The sequence below is a fragment of the Trichechus manatus genome, unplaced genomic scaffold, assembly GCF_000243295.1.
Source record: "Trichechus manatus latirostris isolate Lorelei unplaced genomic scaffold, TriManLat1.0 scaffold00045, whole genome shotgun sequence".
Lineage (NCBI taxonomy): Eukaryota > Metazoa > Chordata > Mammalia > Sirenia > Trichechidae > Trichechus > Trichechus manatus.
In genome coordinates this window covers 3358986-3382665 of record NW_004443981.1, presented here as the reverse complement: position 1 = coordinate 3382665, position 23680 = coordinate 3358986, and the positions used below count along the sequence as shown (strand labels likewise).

At 39.9% G+C, this 23680-nt stretch overlaps 1 protein-coding gene across 1 annotated transcript in view; it reads left to right on the top strand.

Annotated features, from left to right (window-relative positions):
- The window catches only part of TTC7B (tetratricopeptide repeat domain 7B), a 271431-nt gene that overhangs the window by 36089 nt on the left and 211662 nt on the right, over positions 1-23680 (top strand). The window contains exon 3 of the mRNA XM_023731656.1: positions 15611-15741. Coding sequence (XP_023587424.1) covers positions 15611-15741 — 131 coding nt within the window. The remainder of the gene's footprint in view (positions 1-15610; positions 15742-23680) is intronic.

The following is a 23680-nucleotide window of genomic DNA, read 5'->3' as shown; positions in this document are numbered from 1 at the left end:
GTGGTATATTCATAAAATGAAATGCTATTCATCAATAAAAAGAATACACATCAATTTGAATGAACCCTGGAAACATTATACTAAATGAAAGAAGCCCATCACAAAAGGCCGCATATTGTATGATTCGTTTTATATGAAACATCTATAATAGGCAAATCCATAGGCAGAAAGTAGACTAGTAGTTGCCAGGGTCTGGGGGAAGGGTGGAATGGGGAGTGATTGTGAATAGGTATGTTTTTTTTTTTTTGGTTGTACTTCTTGCTCTGTCCTGTGTTCTGGTCATGGGTTATTATCTGATGATATTGATTTTCTAACCAGAGGACTCCCTTTAGTATTTCTTGTAATTTTGGTTTGGTTTTTGCAAATTCCCTAAGCTTCTGTTTATCTGGAAATGCCCTAATTTCGCCGTCATATTTGAGAGACAGTTTTGCTGGATATATAGTTCTTGGTTGGCAGTTTTTTTCCTTCAAAGCTTTATATATGTCATCCCATTGCCTTCTTGCGTGCATGATTTCTGCTGAGTAGTCCGAGCTTATACTTATTGACTCTCCTTTGTAGATGACTTTTCGTTTATCCCTAGCTGCTCTTAAAATTCTCTCTTTATCTTTGGTTTTGGCAAGTTTGATTACAATATGTCTTGGTGACTTTCTTTTGGGATCTACCTTATGTGGGGTTCATTGAGCATCTTGGATAGATATTTTCTCATCTTTCAGGATATGAGGGAAGTTTTCTGCCAACAAATCTTCAACAATTCCCTCTGTATTTTCTGTCCCCCACCCCCGTTCCGGTACTCAAATCACTCATAGGTTATTCCTCTTGATAGAGTCCCACATAATTCTTAGGGTTTCTTCATTGTTTTAAATCCTTTTATCTGATTTTTCCTCAGATAAGTTGGTGTCAAGTGTTTTATCTTTAATCTCCCTAATTCTGACTTCCATTGCCTCAGTTCAGCTCCTGCAACTTTCTATTAAGTTGTCTAATTCTGAAATTTTATTGTTAATCTTCTGGATTTCTGATTGCTGTCTCTCTGTGGGTTCTTGCAGCCTGTTAAATTTGTCATTATGCTCTTCTCTAATCTTCTTAAATTCCTGTATTGCTTGGTCTGTGTTTTGCCTAATTTCCTTCCTGATGTCTTGAAGAGTTCTGATAGTAATCTTTTGTATTCTGCCTCTGGTAATTCCAAGAAATTTTCTTCCTCTGGAAAATTTGATTCTTTATTTTGGGAGCTTGCTGAAGCCATCATGGTCTGCCTCTTTATGTGATTTGATATTGACTGTTGTCTCCAAGACATCAATAAGTTATTATATTTATTTATTTTATGTTTGCTTACTGTGTCCTACCTTCTTGTTTTGATATGCCCAAATAGGCTGCTCATGTGAGCTAGCCTGGTCACTGGCGCCCCAAAACTGCAGTGTCCTGCCACCAAGTGGCCAGACCTGCGACTAAGTTATATGAGCCCAGGATTCTTCCCACTCCTCCTGTATGGATTCAGCTCAGGTGTCCAGGTAGTTGGCCACCAAGTGTGTGGTGCAGGCTCTCACCTATAGTCCTAGACAGGCATGGGTGATTGGTGTAGGCATAGGTATCCGGCTGCAGCGGGGGTCACACGCTGATTAAGGCAGGGTTCTGAAAGCTGCCCCCAAGTGTCTGGGAGGAAAGCATGTCCCTGTTCCCTGGAGTGCATAGGTGGGTGGGTTTTGCAGCGGGACTATGAGCACCCAGTGCTGTTGGCTGTAAGGACTGGGGAGCACTACTTATTCTTGGGCCCCTGTCACAGGTGGCTAGGTAGCGTGGGTGGAGCCACCAGTCCTCAATCCCCTGACATGGGTAGGTAAAGACCCTGCTTAATGGGCAGAGCAGTGTCAAGTATTACAAACCTGCCGCTTCACAGCTGAAACAGTTGAAGTTAGACTGCAGGTATATACCCTGTTGTACTGTGGTAGTGAGGGCCTTTGCTGTTGAAATGGGCCCACACAAGTCTCTGCAGGGGGAAAGGCACTCAAAGTCCGTGGACCCCTTATGCCTGTGCCTAGGCAAAGGAGCTGTGCCTACCCTGAGATCCTGGCTTAGGGGAGCCAGCAGATTATTTTTCCCGTTTGTTAATTTGTTCTCTCCCTGTTTTTAATTTGTTCTCTCTCTAAGGCTGAAAGAAGGGCTCAGGGTGCGTGATGGGTCCTACTTCCGGCCCAGGGGACTTGGCAGTCGCTGAAGCTGTCCCAGACCTACTGCAGAGCAGGGAGTGGGAAGGTAAATGGGAGAGAGGTTTTTCCCAGAGTGGGGTGTTTTTGATCCGCGCATAGGCCAGATGCAAGTACTTATCTTTTGCTAATCAAGGGCTGCTTCTCACTGGTTCTGAATGGCTGAGTAGACTCTCTGCCACTGGGTCTCTCCCGGTGTGGAAAACACCTCCTGAGTGCTGCTGCTTGCCTGCCTCATCAGGCACCTTGAGCTGATCTGACCCGAAGGGCTCATCTCAGGCTCTCGCCGGGTCAGGTCTGGCAACTCCTCGCTGCTTCTGAACCGTCTCTCCCTCCCTCTGCCACTCAGTCTGATTTCTCAACTTTGCCTTTGATGTTCAGGGCTCCTAGATTGTCATATATAATCGATTCAGTTGTTTTTTCAGGTCTTTGTTGTAAGAGGGACCACTGGAAGCATCTGACTACTCTGCCATCTTGGCCCTGCCTCCTGGTTTTCTTTTTTTTTTGGGGGGGGGGAGGGGGTAGTGAAAATGTTCTGGAATTAGATAGTGATGACAGTTGCACAATATAGTAAATATACTAAAAAACCACTGAATTGTGAATTATATCTCAATAAAACAGTTATCAATATATATAAACGAATAAAATTTTCCTTGGAAATCTTCTAGCCTACTGCTACCTAAAGTTAATAGTCATATAAATAATAATCATCATAGTTATTGTTATTTGAGTGCTTACTATGTGCCAGACACTTTTCTAAGTAGTTAGCGTTTTCCATATAAAGTCAGCTCTCGGTTAGAAACCCGGGAGTCTGGCTCCAGAACCCACATTCTTAGCCACTGTGTGGTATGTATAAAGACAGATACATCAAAGATATGAGAGTGTGTAATGTCAAGATTAGGAGCAAGAACTTGGGAGTCAGACTGTCTGGGTTTGAATCCTGTTCCTGCCACTTACTAGTTGTATAACCTTTGGTGAGTTATTTAACAGCTCAGAGCCTCAGTTCCCTCATCTGTAAAATGGAAATGATAATAAATTCTCTCTGATGTCATCTTGTGAGGATTAAATCAATTAGTTCACGTCAGACTCTCAGAACAGTGTCTGGCATGTAGGTAGCGCTCAGTTCACGCTATAATTTGTTATTATATAGTTACTAAGGAGAGACTTAAACAGCAGAAATCCCAACAGCACAGTCTTATTTAGTGAGTGTTTCATGTTGGGTTAGCATTTCATTTGCTCACAGAGTTATAGAACCAGAAGGGACATTGAAAGATAGTTGTTCCAGCAGGTGAATGTCTAACCTAGAGCCTAGCAACCTCTTATTTTATGAGGGGTCTGTATGTGTGTGTTGTGTGCACATGTGTGCCCCATCTAAGAAGGATATGCTGATCTGGAAGGAAGACTATTAACAAAGCACCCAGAAGGGACTTTCTGTGGCTTCCAGCCCAGAGACCACTAAAAATCCTAGAGCTTCTAGGGACTTCACAGGACACCCTTCCCCTCCCTACGATTTGGTGGTTTCCATTGGCTTTGAACAGTAGCTTGTCCTTCCATTGGGTTGAGTACATCTGACACCTATGGGAACTGGAACACTCTACAGGTGAGAAGGCAAGACCAGCAGCCTTTGCCAGGGCTTTGCTTTGAGTACCTTGAATCTCTTTTCCTGAGTTTCTTTTGAGCCTTGGAAATTGAGATCCCTGGAAATTGTCTTACTGCCTTTGAAGTCTATACCACAGGGCTGGGTTATAGAGACATGGTATTATAATAAAGTTTTTCTGGTACTTCCAGCGATAAATTCCCCTGTAGATCATATTACAGCAAAGCATCAGAGTGTACTTGTCACGGCCTGGCTTCCAAAGTTGTGGTTTAGCTAAACGAGGAAACAGTGCCTAGTGTTGTGGTACGTAGTTCATATAATTACATTTTATACCTTTTATCGTGTTGCATAACTTTTTAACAAATTAATTTGCTATTTTTTTAAATGCAGTTTTCCAAAATCAAAATATTCGTTTTGGCTGGTAGTATGCCAGGATAACCAGTTTAATAGAATAACCAGCTTAAAGTGGTATCCCAGTAGTTCAACTTTCAGGACACAGACAAAGAGTAAGAGGCCCAGCAATCCTGGGTATTGCCTTGGGTGATGCAGCTCTTCAGCAGAGAGAAAATTACTGCCCTAAGATTTTGGACTTTGAGTTAGGCGTTTGCAATTAGAAACTCATTTTTATTGGCATTGCTGTTATCAGGCACTGAATATTCTGCTGTCATCTCTCAGTGAGAAACAGGAGATTGTGAGCAGGGCTTTGTAGTCAGATAGACCAGGGGTCGATACCTGGCTTTATCATTTAGTAGCCGCTGAGCCATAACATCTGTCTTATCTGTATGGTGCTGTTAACACCTTCCTTGCAGTGTGGCTGTGGGGATTAGACATCATGCATATCAAACCTCAGACATAGTGCTGGGTGCCAGGTAGGGCCTTGATGAATGAACCTTTATTTTTATTGAAACTGTTCAGTTTTACGTACCTAGATAAGACTCCTGGCTGAGGGATCTCAAATTTAGACAGACCTGAAAACACTTGGGATGATCACCCTTCCTGTGATCTGGATTATGGCCGTGAGATATGGATCTGTTCACTTCAGTAAACCTCCAAGGAAATAAAATGGAGCTCCTTGTTAGAGGTGATAAAACCTTGATGTGGAAGAAAGCAAGGGGTGAACAGTCAGTTGGCCATTCTGTGTTGTGTAACTCACACCTAAATAGAACGATTCAGAGGCTGGGCACATTTGTTACATTTCTTTGAGCTTCTCAGAGTGTCCAGGGTGATCAGCCTACTCCTCAGCCGCCCAGCAGCCCCTCCCAATGTGATGTACCCCTGGTCTGCTGGCCTCTGTGTGATGTACCCCTGGTCTACTGGCCTCAGTATACCACCTTTGCTTCGACAGTTCTGTTTCCTCGCTTAGAACTTTACGTAGGGCAGGATAGACTTTCTTCAGCTCATGGGCTGCCTAATAATTTCCAGTTCTGGCTCCTGCACACACCTTGGGCAAGTCTCTCGACTTCTCTGAGACTCTATTTCTTTCTCCGTGAGGTTGGGAGGAGGATAGTACCTGTTGAATAGGCCCGGAAGTGCTAATGCACCTGGAAGAGATTTGAAAGCAGTCGAGAGTGATCTACATGGTTTTATTATCATTAATATGTTTAAAACATATTACCCTTTGTAGAAAAGACCTTTCTGAAGTGAGTCTAGTGGTGGGAATTCCCTCCTGGGGCAGGGAGATAAATTTTGGGTCTGGTGGCTACTCAGCATTCTTCACATCACAGCTCCTGGTCAACCATTTTTTTCACCCATGATTTAAAACTGTCCTTGATGCTTGGTCAGAAGTACTTAACGTCCACTCCTTTTGTACACAGCTTTGATTCTGGAGATGCAGATGTTATTGAGATGTTCATTAGACATTGCTATTGCACCAGCTATCTGTCAAGTCTGTTTTTTATTTTGTCATGCATTTCTCTGGGGAAAAAAAGTAACTAAAAGCATTATTGATGAGGTAAGTTTCCAAACTGACAAGCCATCGTCTGGCATTTTAGTGGGAGCCACTTGGGGCCATGGCCACAGGACTCAGCTTTCCAGACAGCTGTTGATCTGTTCCCAGACACTTGAAAATTTATAGACAGTCCAGAGGGCCCATAAGCAGCTTTTGACAGAGAAACATTCTGGAACTGTGCTGCATAGTCACAAATTCACTGTGGCAAATCAAGACTCTGCCATCATTCTGAGATGTGTCCCTGGAATGCATATCATAGCATTTGGGAGAACAGAAGAAACAAGACTTCTCATAAAGGGCCTCCTACACAAGAATGGACTCCTTACCAGGGACCTATTTGCCAGCCCAGACCTTGGGTGTCCACATACCTGCCTAATTAGAATGTGAACCCACCCAAAACACCAGTCTCTTCTGACGGTGGAGGGCTAAGTTATGTAACTGATTTAAGTATTCTTAGCAGTCATCCATGGAAATGGATTGCAGCCCTAGAAGACTGGTTTTAAAATATTTTAGAATTCAGTAAAATACAAATGCTATGCAAACTATTGAACTGGATTTGGCCTTACTTTTATTCAGTGGGCTTTGCAGGTCCCTCAGGGCCTTGGTCATCTTCATGAGAATTTGTGGTCAGAGAGCTCAGTCTACAGTGGTTCAAAGTGCCAAAGATAGACCCAGTTTTTTCTGACCCTTTGACACTTTAGAGGAATTTGTTTCCTTTATATTAAATCCCTGGTACCAACTTGTATGTTATTTCGTTGCTTCTCATACAGAGGGCAGAATCTCTTTTTGTTGTTTTCTAGTGATTTTAATTTTGCATAAATGAGCACTTAAAACACATTTAGAAAGCCCTAATCAAGAGCTAGCTTTTGAGTGGTCCGGGAGCTTTTCTACCAAATGGTGAATTTGTTCAGTTTATCTTATATCCTTCCCTAGAGAAAATGTCAAGAGGTTATAATGGAGTTCACACTGGAGAAAGGCTGCTTAGTGATTTTTGTAACTGCATAAACAAGTTTGACTCTAAACAGAAGGTCATTAAAACAGTTTTTATAACTATATTTCTTATGTTCAAAAAGTTAAGTAGAGACATGAAAGATAAAAATAGACCTCAATAAAATTTCCAGAGATGGAAACTACAATGTTTGAGATGAAAAATACACTAGATGAGATTAGTGGCAGATTAGACATTGCAGAAAAAAGACCAGTGAACTTGAAGATATAGCAATAGAAACTATCCAAAATGAAACACAGAAAAAATAATTTACTAAAAAGTGAAAAACATTAGTGAGCCGTGGGACAGCTTCATGTGGCCTAATTTGTATGTAACTAGAATCCCCTAAGGTGGGTGAGATTAAAAAAAAAATTGAAGAAATAATGGCTAAATTTTTCAAATTTAATGAAAACTATAAACCCTTAGATCCAAGAAGCTCAATGAACCCCAAGCACAAGAAACATGAAGAAAACTGCACCAAAGCACTTCACAATCTAAATTTCTCACAACCAGCGATAAAGAGAAAATCTTAAAGGCAGCCAGGAAAAAAAAAAAGATGTTACATACAGAGAAACAGAGATAAGGATGATGGCAGTCTTATTGTCAGAATCCAGGCAAGTAAGCATACAGTGGAGCAGTATCTTTATAGTACTAAAAAAGAAAAGAAAAACTGTGAACCTGAATTCCATACTTAATGAAAATATATTAAAAAAATGAAAGCTACATAAAGCCTTATTCAGACATACAGTAGCCGAAAGAAATCAACATCAGTAGAACTGCTCTACAAGAAATGTTAAAGGAAATCTTTCAGGCAAGGAAAATGATACCAGAAGGAAATACAAATCTAAACAAAGGAACGAAGAACACCGGAATCGATAACTATATTGGTGAATATGTAAGAATTTTCCTTACTGTTTAAATGTCTTTCAGAGATAATTGACTTTTTAAACAAAAATAATAAAAGATAGATTGACACAGTGGCTGCAACCATCAGCTCACACACAGCAATGATTGTGAGGATGGCACAGGATCGGGCAGTATTTCGTTCTGTTTTATATAGGGTCAGTATGAGTTAGAACCAGCTTGACGACACCTAACAACAAGGGTGGGGTTATAACATATTTAAAGTTGAAATATATACAATAAGAGAATAAAAGCAGAGAGGGGAGAAATGGAAGTGTGCAATTTGCAAAGGTCTTATATGTGAAGTGGTATAATATTACTTGAAGTAGACTATGGTAAGTTAATGATGTATAACATAAACCCTAAAGCAACTTCTAAGATAATGAAACAAAAGAGTTTTAGCTAATAAGCCAACAACAAATAAAATGGACTAAAAAGTGATACTCAATCCTATAGAAGATATAAAGAGGATAAAGGAAAGAGACTAGATGGGACAAATAGAAAACATATAGCAACATGCTAGATTTAAATCTAACTATATCAAAAATTGCATTAAATGTAAATAATTTAAACACCCCAATTGTAGAGATTTTCAGTTTGGTTAAAAACGCAGACTACGAGAACACACCTTAAATATAAAGACACAAACAGATTAAAAGTAAAGGGTGGAAAAAATATACTAGTAATAATCAAAAGAAAGCTGGAGTAGCTACATTAATATCAGACAAGTACATTTCAGAGCAAAGTTGTCAATCCTAAATGTTTATATACCAAATAACAGAGCTTCAAAATACACAAAGCAAAAACTGATAGAACTGCAAGGAGAAGTAGACAAATCCACAGTTACTCTTGGAGACTTCAATACCCCTCTTTCAATAAATGATAGAACAAGTAGACAGAACAAGCATTGGAACAACACAATCTACTTACTTGACCTAATTGGCATTTATACGATACACCATCCAGCAATGGCAGAATGCAGTCTTTTCAAGTGTAAAAGAATGTTTACCAAGATTGACGATATTCTGGACCAGAAAAAAAGTATATCAACAAAATTAGAAGGGTTCAAGTGTGCTCTCTGACCTGTGTCAGAAATTCCGAAGACCACTTTCAGGTTCAGTCATTAGCTAGAAGGAGTTACAGAACTCAGGAAAGCTGTTACACTCATGACTGTGGTTTATTACAGTGAACAGATATAGATTAAAGTCAGCAAAGGCAAAAGACACATTGGACAGGGTCCGGGAGAGATCAAGCTCAAGATTCCAGTTGTTTTCTCCAAATGGAGTCATAAAGACGGCGCTTATTTCTCCTAGCAATGATGTGTGACAATGCATATGGAGTATTGCCATCGAGGGAAGTTCAAATGAGCCTTGGCGTCCAGGGTTTTTACTGGAGATCTATCACAAAGGCATGGAGCACCCATGTGACTTTAATTAATTACTCAGTCTCCAGTTTCTCCAGACTGGATACATTGTGGCCCAAGGCCTCCACAATAAATTGCAGTGTTAGCAAAACATATTTAATGTGGCCTAAGGCCACAGGTATACAAAAACGCTGTTATGAGGTAGGATATTCCAAGGACTTAGAGGTTGTCTTCTTGGAGCCAGTCAAGGATCAGTCCTTTCTTTGGAATGTGCAGGGTTTGATCATCCCAAGCATGCTGAGTTAGCCCTTTACTACATAGACTGTAATGGAATCAATTTAGAAATCAGTTAGCAAAAGATTTCTGGAAAATCCCCATATATTTGGAAACTAAATAACACATTTCTGAAGAAGAAACCAAAAGGGAAAATTAGAAAGTATTGTGCAAAAATATAAATTAAAAAAACAGTATATCAAAATTTGTAGGAGGATGCTAAAGCAGTATTAGGGGAAAATTTATAACACTAAATGCCTATATTAGAAAAGAAAAAAGGTCTGAAATGAACACCTCAGCTTCCATCTTAAAAAACTAGAAAGGGAAGAACAAATTAAACTCAGTGTATACAGATGAAAGGAAATAATAAAGATCAGAACAGAAGTAAATGAGATAGAAAACAGAAAAACAATAGATATAATTGATGAAACTAGAAGATCTTTATTGAGAAGATGAATAAAATTAATAAACCTCTAATGAGACTGATCAGGAAAAAAAGAGATAAGCTACAAATTACCAATATCAGGAATGAAAGAGGTGCCATCACTACAGATTCTACAGATACTTAAAAGGGTTAGGGAATATTATGAACAACTCTATGCCAAAAAATTTCATAATTTAAAAGAACTGGAAAAATTACTTCAGAGAAATAAACTACCAAAGATACTCGAGGAAAGAGATAATCTGAATTGAATATATCTATTAAATAAATATATAATATAGCTATTAAATAAATTTATTAAATAAAAATATCTATTAAACAAATTGAATTTGTAGTTTAAAAGCTTCCCATAAAGAAAACTTCAGGTACAGATGGCTTCAGTGGTAAATTCTACCAAACATTTAAGGAAGAAATATTACTGGTTCTACACAAACTTTCAGAAAGTTGAAGAGGAGGGAGTACTTTTCAAGTCATTTTATGAGGCTAACATCTTAATACCAAAACAAGACAGACATTATAAGAAAACTACCCATGATTATTCCCATGAACATAGATGAAAAAATTCTGAACGAAAATTTAACAAATCAAATCTAACAATATAAAGGATAATGCATCATGACCAAGTGGTGTTTATCCTAGGAAAGCATGGTTGATTTAACATTTGGAAATTAGTCTGTCATTTATCATATTAAAAAACTAAAAAAGAGAAAGCCATATAATTATCTCAATGGATGCAGAAAAAGGATTTGAGAAAATCTAACATCCATTCTTGATATAACTCAGAGCAGAATTGACATAGAAGGGAACTTCCTCAACCTGATGAACAGCATCTATGAAAAACCTACATTTAATATCAAACATAGTAGTGAAAGACTGAATGCTTTCTCCCTAAAATCAAGAATAAGATAAGGATGTCTGCTCTTACCACTTGTATTTAACATTGTACTGTAGTTTCTTGCCAGTGCAATAAGACAATAAACAGAAATAAAAAAGCATCTGGGTTGGAAAGGAAGAAGTAAAACTGTCTTTATTTGCAGATAACATGATTGTCTATGTAGAAGATCTGATGGAGTCTTTTTACATAAATGGTAGTAGAACTAATAAGTGAATTAGCAAGCTTGCAGGATTTAAGATCGGTATTCAAAAATCTATTGTATTTCTGTAGTCTAGCAATGAACAGTGATGGTAAATTGAAATAAAAAACATTTTCGCAATAAATATGAAATATTTAAGGTTAAATCTGAGAAAAGATTTGCAAGGCCTGTATCCTGAAAAGTACAAACCATTGCAGAGAGACAATACAGTGTTCATAAATCGGAAGACTCAATATTGTTAAGATGTCAGTTCTTACTAAATTGATCTGTAGACTGAACACAATCCCAATCAAAATTCCAGCAAACTTTTTTTTTCTTTAGTAGAAATTGACAAACAGATTTTATGTGGAAATGGGACCTGGGATAGTCACAATACTTTGGAAAACAAGAATAAAGTTCAAGGTCTAACACTACCTTCAAGACTTATTATAAAGATGCTGCCTAATATTGGCATAACTATAGATAAATAGATCATTAGGACAGGATAGTGAGTTTGAAATAGACCCACATGTATATGCCCATTTGATTTTTCACAGAAGTACAAAGGCAATTCAGCGGAGAAAGGAAAACTTTCAATAAACGGTACTGGAACAGTTGGATATCTGTTTGCAAAGAAGTAAACTTTGATACATACTTTGCAATATATATGAAAATCATGTCAAAATGGATCACAGATCTAGATGTGAAGCCATTAAAGTTCTAGGAGAAAACCTTTGTGACCTTGGGTTATGCAGAGATTTCCTAGATATGAAGTCAAAATTACAATCCATAAAACAATGTTGATAAATTGGATTTCATCAAAATTAAAAATTTCTGTTTTTCAGAAGAAAAATAGAGAATGAAGAAAGCAAACCACAGACTGAGAGAAAATATATTCAAATTATTTATCTAATAGAGGTCTTGTATCCAGATTGTATAAAGAACTCTCAAAACTCAATAATAAGAAACAACTCAATAAAAATGGGCAAAAGATTTTAATAGACACTTCATCAGGTAAGATAGATGGGTAGCAAATAAGTAAGTGCATGAAAAGAGGGTCAATATCGTTACTTAGTTTGGAAGTGGGAATCAAAACCACACTGAGATACCACTTCATGCTCACTGTTGTTGTTAGGTGCCATTGAGTCGGTTCCAACTCATAGCGACTCTGTGTACAACAGAACAAAACACTGCCTGGTCCTGCGCCATCCTCACAATCGCTGTTGTGCTTAAGCCCATTGTTGCAGCCACTGTGTCAGTCCATCTCGTTGAGGGTCTTCCACTTTTTCGCTGACCCTCTGCTTTACCAAGCATGATGTCCTTCTCCAAGGACTGATCCGTCCTAACAACATGTCCGAAGCATGTAAGACGTATTCTCGCCATCCTTGCTTCTAAGCAGCACTCTGGCAGTACTTCTTCCAAGACAGTTTTGTTTGTTCTTTTGGCAGTTGGTGGTATATTCAATATTCTTCTCCAGCACCGTAATTCAGAGGCATCAATTCTTCATACTCACTAGCAGGGCAATAATAAGAAAATCAGACAATAAGAAGTGTTGGTGAGTATGTGAAGGAACTAGAATCCTCATACATTACTAGTGGGAATGTAAAAAAGTGCAGTCACTTAAAAAAAACAGTTTTGGCAGTTTCATAAAAAGTTAAAAATAACATTTACCATCTGACGTAACAACAATTCCACTCCTAGGTACCTGCCCAAGAAAATTGAAGACATACATCCATACAAAAAATTATACATGAATGTTCATAGAAGCATTATTTATAATAGTCAAAAAGTAGAAACAACTCAAATGTTTATCAACTTATGAATAGGTAAACAGTATGTGGTATATCCATACAGTGGAATATTATTTGGCACTAAAAAGAAACCAAGTGCTGATACATGCTGCAACATGAGTGGACCCTGAAAACACTACCCAGTAAAAGAAACTGAACACAAAAAAATCCATGATTATATGATTCAATTTATATGAAATGTCCAGAAAAGGCAAATCTATAGAGACAGAAAGCAGATTAGTAGTTGTCTGAGGCTGGGGGTGGGAATGAAGGATTGATTACAGTTGGGCAGGAAAGATAACATGGAGTAACAGGTATGTTCTAAAATGAGATTGTGATGATGGTTGCACAGCTATAATTTTACTAAAAATCATTGAATTATGCACATAAAATTAGCAAATTTTATAGAATGAGAATTATACCTCAATTTAAAAAAAACCCAGATCCATTGCCATCAAGTCGACTAGGACCATAGCAACCCTGTAGGACAGAGTAGAACTGCCTCATAGTGTTTCCAGGGAGCGCCTGGTGGATTCGAACTGCATACCTTTTGGTTAGCAGCTGAACTCTTAACCACTATGCCATTAGGGTTTCCTTACCTCAATAGAGTGGTTTTAAAAAATGGCATACAGTAATCAAGACAACATGGTATTGGTGAAAGAAAAGACAAATAGATCAGTAGAACAAAAAAGAGAGCCCAGATATGTACAACACATATTTCATGGGATTTAGTTCCTTGGTTTGGAAGTTTAGGGTCATGGTTTCATGGGCCATCCCAGTTAATCAGCCTAATAATGTGTTTAGTGATTCTGTTCTACCTCCTTCTTCGTTGTGTAGTGCCTGGGGTCTTAAAAGTTGCAAGCAGCCATCCAAGGCACAACAATTAGACTGTATTTGCTTGGAGCAACAGAGGAAAAAGGAGAGTCAGGAACAGGAGGAGGAAATGGAATGTGTGGCTAATTGCCTCCATGAACAACTGTCTCCTTTGCCATGAGACCAGAAGAAATGGATGGTGGCCAGCTACCATAACTGAACATTTTGATCAAAGATTCTATAGAAGCATCCTGATCAAAAGGGAGAAAATGCAGAACAGAATTTCAAATTGTCATGAACTCCAGACTTTCTTGAGCAATAGGGGGTGGATGAACCCCTAAAACTATTGCCCTGAGATAATATTTAAACCTTAAGCCTGAAATATCCCCTGTAGTCTTCTTAAAACCAACACGAGTTTAGTTTAATTAGTAAAAAATGTCTACTTTGAGCATTAAGCTCTTTTAATAACTATATGGGATTAAAGTGACAACAGCAACTTGAAAGATTAGATAGAAACCTTAGGGGACAGTGAGTTTATGTTAGTGGGGGAGGAACAACTCAGAAAAGAAGGATGAGAATGGTTGCACAACTTGAAGAGTGTGATCAGTGTCACTGAATGGTACATGTAGAAACTGTTAAATTGGTGTATGTTTTGCTGTGTATATTCTCAACAACAACAACAACAACAAAATAAAATTTAAAAAAGAAGAAGAGAGCCCAGAAATAGACCTACTCAAATATAGCCACCTGATCTTTGACAAAGGAGCCAAGGCAATTCAATGAGAAAAGATAGTTTTTTCAACAAATGGTGCTAGAACAGCTGGTCATCAACATGCAAAAATAAAATTCTAGATACAGACTCAGACCTTTCACAGAAATTAAAATGAATCATAGCCCTAAATGGAAAACACAAAACTATAAAACTTCTGGAAGATAGCATAGGAGAAAATCTAGGTGGTCCTTCTGTGGCAAAGCGGTAACCTCTGAGCTCCCGGTTACACTGTCCTTCATTGTTGGCTCCCTGAGAATAGAAGTGGTTTCTCCTTCATGTGAAGTACATCTCCTGTGGCTTTCTTCAGCCTAGAGGGACTATCACTGATCAGAGCCACTTGGGTGAAACCATTCTCAAAGGGATGTGCATGAGGCTATGGGTCATTTTCACATGTTTAGTGTGTCCGGTCCACTCTCTGTAGTGGTGTCTGCTCCGAAATCAGCAACCAACATGATGGGTGTTGTCTGGGAGGCCAAAGACCCAAGTTCTGGTCTCGGTTCTCCCGTTAACTGACTGAGATTTTGGACCCTGGCAGATCTCAGTGTCTTCATCAGTAAAATCAGTGGGTTTGGCCAGGCAATCTCTCTGGTCCCTTCTAATTCAGTACCCCGTTTCTGTCAATATTAGATCTCTCACACTTTGACATGGAGTGGAATGTGTGTAATATGTGTGTACATACATCACAGAGGACTTTCTCTGCTTCCCTTTGTGGGTGGTGACACAGAGCCTGACCTGCTGCAGGCTGATCGCTGGGGTCAGGGGCAGAGGTTGGTGCTGGGTTCAGAGCACAGCTGCTTCTCTCAGCATTCTTGTTTTTCCAGCGTTTCATGCTTTCCTGTGTCCCACCCTTGAAATCTCTCTTTATAAGGAGTTATCTCCTCCATCTCCAAAGAAATGCCCATAAAATAGGCTCTGGGTGTTTCTTTGACCCAGAACTAAGAGTTGGTTTATGTGTTCCTGCAGAACGCCAAGATGGAGAGTTGACCTATTGCTGGAAGATTTTCCTGGTAACTGGGACTCTTGTTATAATTCATTTGATCAAGTGTACATTTTAGGTTAGAAGATACTCCTTTAGTTAGTATTTTTCTGTGACCCTAGCTTTACTTATTTTAAATAAATTCTTTAAGACCTTGGGACATATTTGAATGGAAGTCTTTCTTAGGTCTGAATGGGGTCATGGTAAAGTACCTGGTCAATTTCTCAACCCAGATATCAAAGTCACATGGAGCTTTCTGTATATTTAAGGTTCTCTTTCTTCTGTAATTTATGTATATTTCTTTTGGGGCTCTATTTTAATGTTCTATTTTGTCCCTAAAGAGAGTGGGTGGAGAGTCTGCTTTTCTGACAGCCTATGATATCCTGGGACCCTTTTCTGGCCTTCTATTGCAATATTAAAAATTAAGCCCCAAGAAAAAGAACTTACTCAGTTTTTGTGTCTCATATTTTTTAGGACTTTGTTTAGAGAAGTTGCCTATTTCCTCTTCTACCAGTAACCTCCATGTGGACCGGGAACAGGATGTCATCACCTGTTATGAGAAAGCAGGGGACATTGCACTCCTGTACCTTCAGGAGATAGAAAAGGTAAGTGAAGACCATGTGTTCATTCCACCTGATATATATAAATTCTTTAATTCAATTCAGATTGTAGAAAACTGTGGTCAACTTCTCTGCAGAGCCTTCAGCTTGTCTGCCTCTGGGTGCGAAGCTTGAGTTCCTTAATGTGAAGGAGAAGATGGTGGTGATTGTGGCACCTTGTGAAAATAGATGTTTCAGTGTTCGTGAAGCATTTTCACATTCCCTGAGCAGAAATGACAGTATGCATCTGGTTACACCCTCAGTAGCCTGAAGCTGGCTAATCATTCCTACTAATCCTAAACAAAAATGGGTCAAACTTCATTTGTACTTGCATGGACAATATGCTAAAACTGCTGATTGGGGTTTGGAAGGCATTACCTTGGTAGGTATGGCAAAGATCTGCTGGGGACTCACAATTGACATGCATGGAGCAGGTTGTGTATCTCCTGACAGTATCGGGGATGGTTTCCTCCCAATTGTCAATGGTTTGCCTGTGATGTGGGCAGGGGAAACCAGCAGCTGACAGGAGGGCCACTTGAGCAGAGAATGAGTAAGAGGCCCTGAGCTCACATGCCCAGGGAGAGTAGACTGGAGGCTGGATAGGGCCAGGGAGGTGTGGACAGCTTGTCTGTTTAGAAGGATTACTGTCTTTTGGTTCTGCTCTTTACTAAGTTCCTTCACCTCTCAGCCTTGATTTTCCCATCTGTAAAAATGGTATAATAATAGTTTCAACTTCCTGGAGTCCTTGTGGGGATTGTATACCTGTTGCCATCAGGTGGATTCTGATTCAGAGTGACCGTATAGGACAGAGTAGAATCTAGGGTTTCCAAGGCTATAATCTTTATGGAAGCAGACTGCAACATCCTTCTCCTACAGAGCGGCTGGTGAGGGATTAAATAAGGTCATGCAAATAAAGGCAGTTAGCCTAGATTCCAGAACATATTGGATTCTTGGTAAATGTCATTTATTATTATTAATAACACACAATAGCTCCTAGCAGTCCCTACCCAAGCTTGTCCTCTGTCAATCCTATGGGTTCTCTGTTTCCATAAGAATTAGAATAAAGAAACCAAAAAACCAAACCCATTGCCGTTGAGTTGATTCCGACTCATAGAGACCCTATAGGACAGAGTAGAACTGCCCTATAGGGTTTCCAAGGCTGTAATGTTTATGGAAGTAGACTGCCACATCTTTCTCCCACAGAGAAGCTGGTGGGTTCAAACCACTGACTTTTTGGTTAGCAGCCAAGTGCTTAACTACTGCACCATCAGGACTCCTTTGGAAGAGAGAGGGACTACTAAAATCTTGCTAGTTTTTGTTATTTTGTAGATGTAGAGATGAACTACTTTTAGCCTCATACACCTTTCTTGCATATGTTGGCCTATGCAATGAGGATCAGAGTTGCCTTTTAGGAGGGAGGCAGGACGAGTAGAGTGAAAATTACAAGAGAGGAAGACGTGGATGAGAATGATGGGGGTGGTGTTTGACCTGGCTTAACCCAGAATGGATTATAAATCATGGTTCATAATGTCGTGGAATTCAGGAAGATATTTGGCTGTCTTGCTAAAATGTTGTCTATTCCACCAGAAGGCTTCCATGAGAAGGGATGTTTTTTCTTTTTCTGCTATTCAGAATTTATGATGTGATCTTCAGCGGAATGATCACACAGCCTGCTTTTAAAATCCTCATTATTTTCACTGTCTGCCTCCATGATGGCGAGTGCTTGACAGCAGAGAACCTGCTTACCCACCTAAGCTGCTCTTGTTGACCACACTGAGGGGCCTCACTACCAAAGGCCCTTATTTTGCACCTTACTCTGCTGTTGTCCAGCTCTTTCATGTTGGGCTGCTTTCTCCTGGCTGCAAGAAAGGAGGTTCATCTGTTACATGGATCTTCAGTGATGTAGGAATTGGCAGATCCGGGAGTACTTCCTCTTGTATTTATTCATAACCACCCCTCACTGCTGGGTTCTTTAGCTGGACCATCAAGGAGATGCGTAGAATAATAGGAGTTAAAAGAAATATTTTTCATGGTTTTAGGGAAGCGATGATCATAAGATGTTAGATCTGGAAGAGATTTCAAAGATTGCAAAAGAAGTTAAGGACACACAGGAAATTAGGTCCAAAGCTGAGATTATGACTCAGCTCTCCTGACAGCTAGCTTAGTGCTCACTCACTGTTATCCTAGACCACCTCAAACAAATACAGAGCCCCACACCTTTACATATACAAGATGCTCAATAGGTATTTGAGCAAGTGAGCCATAGATCTTAGTAACACAGGTAAGCTACTTTGGCCTAGAGTTAAATCTCAGGATATGTGGATGACTTTCAGATTTCTGTCTCTGATTTTACAGTATGGGTTTTCCTTTATGGGAAACCACTTTGGGCCTCCCCAGATGCCAGCAAGCTGGGATATTAGCAATGAAAGAGTTGAATGAGCCAAACATTTATTTTGACAGTAGCAGGGGCTGGGAATGACAAATTGAAGAGGAATATCATTGCATTCATCATGAAAAAGAACATTTCAAGATCTATCCTGAAGTACAGTGCTGTCAGTGATAGGGTAATATCCATAGCCTACAAGGAAGACCAGTTAATATGAACATTATTAAAATTTATGCACCAACCACTAAGGCCAGAGATGACGAAATTGAAGATTTGTATCAACTTCTGCAGTCCGAAGTTGATCAAACATGCAATCTAGATGCATTGATAATTACTGTTGATTGGAGTGTGGAAATTGGAGACAAAGAAGAAGGATCAGTAGTTGGAAAATATGGCCTTGGTGATAGAAAGGACACTGGAGATCACATGATAGAATTTTGGAAGACCAATGATTTCTTCATTGCAAATACATCAACTTGTGGTATTTCTGTTATAGTAGCACTAGATAACTAAGACAACACCCTTGATGTTATTCCACAACTTCTCCTAGTCCGTCTGAGTAGTAACTCCACCCTTTGAGACTTGAGAGTTCGTAGCCCTACCCTTTGAGACTGAGGGAACTCTGCTTCTTGTGGTCCTTGTCTCTTCAGCTTCTGCTTCCTGGTTCCTTGGCCTCTTGGCCCCTTGGGCCTTGCTGCCCATGTTCTTTAGCTCCACTGATAAGTGCCTGGAGGCACTCCACTGCACCAGTATCAAGGAAGCAGAAGCTGAAGAGACAAGGAACACAGGAATCAGAGCTGCCTCAGTCTCAAAAGATGGGGCCATGACCCCTGGGGTCTCAGAAGGTGGAGTCACCACTTCCATGCACTAGGAGAATGAGGCCGCCCAAATTCAAGGGAGCAGAGTTGCCATTCCAGTGGGCCTGGAAGGTGGAGCTGAAGCCCAGTGTCAAGGGACCTCCCCCCAGAATACAGAGAGTGTGGCCAAAACCTAGAGTTTGGAGGGCAGGGCCATTGCCCAAGTGGTCTCAGAGAACAGAGGGTTATTTTCAAGCCTTGAGAGCTAATGTTATGTGTTCTGCTGACTTGCTTGGTGCCTGTTATCCTTTCTTTCTTTCCAATTTTTCCCGTTTGTAATGGAGATGTCTAGCCTGTGCCTGTTCCACCATTGTGCTTTGGAAGCAGATAACTTGTATTCTAGATTTCACAGATGAAGAGGAATTTTTAGATTTTGGACTTGGAGTTACTTTAAGACTTTTGCTATGATATGATGGGGTGAATGTGGCAAGGATATGAATTTTTGGTGTCCAAAGGGTGGAATTTTATGGATTGAATTGTGTCCCCCCAAAATGTGTGTCAGCTTGGCTAGGCCATGATTCCCAGTACTGTGTGATTGTCCATGATTTTGTTATCTGGTGTGATTTTCCCTATGTATTGTAAACCCTGCCTCTGTGGTGTTAATGAGGTAGGATAAAGGCAGTTATGTTAATGAGGCAGAACTCAATCTACAAGTTTAGGTTGTGTCTTGAGTCAATCTCTTTTGAGATATAAAAGAGTAGAGCAAGCAGAGAGACACCAAGAAAGCAGCACCGGGAGCAGAGCATGTCCTTTGGATGCAGGGTTCCTGCGGGAAGCTCCTAGGCAAGGGGAAGATTGATGACAAGGATGTTCCCCCAGAGCCGACAGAGAGAGAAAGCCTTCCCTTGGAACTGGCACCCTGAATTTGGATTTCTAGCTTTCTAGACTTCGAGAGAATAAATTTCTCTTTATTAAAGCCATCCACTTGTGGTATTTCTGTTATAGCAGCACTAGATAACTAAGACAGACATTGTACATGAAGGCAGCAAAAAGTCATTAAAAAGACAGGAAAGAAAAGACGACCAAAATGGATGTCAGAAGAGACTCTGAAACTTGCTCATCAATGTAGAGTAGCTAAAGTGAAAGGCAGAAATGATCTCGTAAAGGAACTGAACAGAAGATTTCAAGGGGCAACTCTAGAAGACAAAGTACGTATTATAATGAAATATGCAAAGACCTAGAGTTAAAAAACAAAAAGGGAAGAACTGCTTAGCATTTCTCAAGCTGAAAGAACTGAATTAAAAATTTAAGCCTTGAGTTACAATTTTGAAGGATTCTATGGGCAAAATATTGTATGACACAGGAGGCCTCAAAAGAAGATGGAAGGAATACACAGAATCACTGTACCAAAAATAATTGGTTGATATTCAGCCTTTTCAGGAGGTAGCATATGACTAAGGACCGATGGTACTGAAAAAAGAGATCCAAACTGCACTGAAGTCATTGGTGAAAAACAAGGCTCCAGGAAATGACAGAATACTAATTGAGATGTTTCAACAAACGGATGCAACACTGGAAGCACTCAAGAAATTTGGAAGACAGCTCTACCTGGCCAACCAACTGGAAGAGATCATATTTGTGGCCATTCCAAAGAAAGGTGATCCAACAGAATGTGGAAATTATCGAACAATATCATTAATACCACACAAAAGTAGAATTTTACTGAAGATCATTCAAAAGTGGTTGTAGCAATACGTCGACGGGGAACTGCCAGAAAATCAAGCCAAATTCAGAAGAGGACATGGAACGAGGGCTGTCATTACTAATGTCAGATGGATCTTGGCTAAAAGCAGAGAATCCCAGAAAGATGTTTACCTGTGTTTTATTGACTATGCAGAGGCATTCAACTGTGTGGATCATAACAAATTATGGATAACGTTGTGAAGAATGGGAATTCCAGAACACTTAATTGTGCTCAGGTGGAACCTGTACATAGACCAAGAGACAGCCCTTCGAACAGAACAGGGAGATACTGAGTGGTTTAAAATCAGAAAAGATGTGCATCAGGGTTGTATCCTTTCACCATATTTATTCAATCTGTATGCTGGCAAGTAATCCAAGAAACCAAACTATATGAAGAAAAACATGGCATCAGGATTGGAGGAAGGCTCATTAACAGCCTGCGATGTGCAGCTGACACAACCTTGCTTGCTGAAAGTGAAGAGGACTTGAAGCACTGATGAACATCAAAGACTACAAGCCTTCAGTATGTATTACACCTCAACATAAAGAAACAAAAATCCTCACAATTGGACCAATAAGCAACATCATGATAAACGGAAAATAGATTGAAGTTGTCAAGATTTCATTTTACTTGGATCCACAAGCAACACCGATGGAAGCAGCAGTCAAGAAATGAAACAACATATTACATTCAGCAAATCTGTTGTGAAAGGCCTCTTTAAAGTGTTCAAAAGCAAAGATGTCACTTTGAGGACTAAGGTGCTCCTGTCCCAAACCATGGTATTTTCAGTTGCCTCATATGCATACGAAAGCTGGACAGTGACTAAGGAAGACTGTAGAAGAATTGATGCCTTTGAATTATGGTGTTGATGAATATTGAATATACCATGGGCTGCCAGAAGAATGAACAAATCTGCCTTGGAAGAAGTACAACCAGAATGCTCCTTAGAAGCGAGGGTGGTGAGACTTTGTGTCACGTACTTTCAACTTGTTATCAGGAGAGACCAGTCCCTGTAGAAGGACATCATGCTTTGTAAAGTAGAGGGTCAGTGAAAGAGAGGAAGACTCTCAAAGAGATGGATTGACACAGTGGTTGCAACAGTGGGCTCAAACATAGCAACTATTGTGAGGATGGTGCAGGATCTGGCAGTATTTCCTTTTGTTGAAGGTAGGGTTGCTACGTGTCAGAACTGACTCGATGGCACCTAATAGCAACAACAGGTGCTGAAGAAGTTTTCTGTTGAAAGATCAGAATTAGGGAGGAGAGGGCTGTGGGGACCATGGTCTCAGGTAACATCTAGCTCAATTGACATGACATAGATTATAAAGAAAATGTTCTACATTTTACTTTGGTGAGTAGCATTTGGGGTCTTAAAAGCTTGTGAGCGGCCATCTAAGATACTCCACTGGTCTCACCCCTTTAGGAGCAATGGAGAATGAAGAAAACCAAAGACACAAGGGAAAGATTAGTCCAAAGGACTAATGGACCACAACTACAACAGCCTTCACCAGACTGAGTCTAGCACAACTAGATGGTGCCCAGCTACCACCACTGACTGCCCTGACAGGGATCACAATAGAGAGTCCCAGACAGAGCTGGAGAAAACTGTAGAACAAAATTCTAACTCACAAAAAAAGACGAGAGTTACTGGCCTGACAGAGACTGGAAAAACCCCGAGAGTATGACTCCCAGACACCCTTTTAGCTCAGTACTGAAGTCACTCCTGAGGTTCACCCTTCAGCCAAAGATTAGACAGGCCCATAAAACAAAATGAGACTACAGGGGCACACCAGCCCAGGGGCAAGGACTAGAAGGCAGGAGGGGGCAGGAAAGCTGGTAATAGGGAACCCAATGTCAAGAAGAGAGAGTGTTGAAATGTCGTGGGGTTGGTAACCAATGTCATAAAACAATATGTGTACTGATTTTTTAATGAAAAGTTAGTTTGTTCTGTAAACCTTCATCTAAAGTACAATTTAAAAAAAAAAAAAAGATGTCAGGGAGGAAAATGACCTTCCTTCAGTGCCCATGGACTTGGTGGAAGTTCAAGGGATTTTACATGGCAAGCAAATTGTGTGCTATGCAGAGGATATCTGCTTGCCCTTAAAAAAAAAAATTTTTTTTTTTTTTTTAGTTTAAATGACTAAGAATCATGCTGAATTGAAAACAGCAAATGTTAGAGAAACAGCCTCTGAAAGAAGTAAAAGCCTTGGGCAAGCCTATGCAAATAGTGCTTTAATGTTCTGGGTAGGCAGCCCTCTAAAGTAGAAAATCCCACAGTCGGTTCCTGTATTTGATCTGCTGGGCAGAGGCAGAAGTTCAGAGGTTCTTCCCTCATTTCTCAGCCATTCTATGGCAAAGAAACTTCTGTTTGCCAGGAGATTTTGGTATATTGTTTATTAGTATTGGTTATTAACTTCATTCACTAGCAAGAGTAAAATTTGGGGAGCTTTTGAGGACAGTTTGGAGTGTGGTAGCCAATGTTTTTTCGTGATCTACAACTACCAAATCATGTTTCTGATGCAGCGCTTTCTCTGAGTTTTTCTCATAGTGGGTAGTTTGGTGATGGTAGAGATGGTTGTTTCTTTAAGGGCAGTGACTTTTCAGAAGGGAGACTGACCTAGGCTTCCCCTTGAGGTGCCAGCTTAATCTGTGAGAGGCAATAGAGCATAGTGGTTAAGTGAGTGCTAGTATTGGAATCCTGGCCTTGCTACCTCTTAGGTGTGTGACTTTGGGGAAGTAACTGAACCTCTCTCTGCCCCAGAAATTGGTATAAGGCTGTTATGACGATAAATGGGTTAACTCATGTACTTTGCTGTTATGGATTGAATTGTGCCCCCCTCCCCCAAAATGTGTAACAATTTGGCTAGGCCATGATAGGCAGTATTGTGTGATTGTCCACCATTTTGTCATCTGATGTGATTTTCCTGTGTATTGTAAATCATATCTCTATGATGTTAACGAGATGAGATTAGCAGCAGTTATATTAGTGAAGCGGCACTCAATCTATAAGAGTAGGTT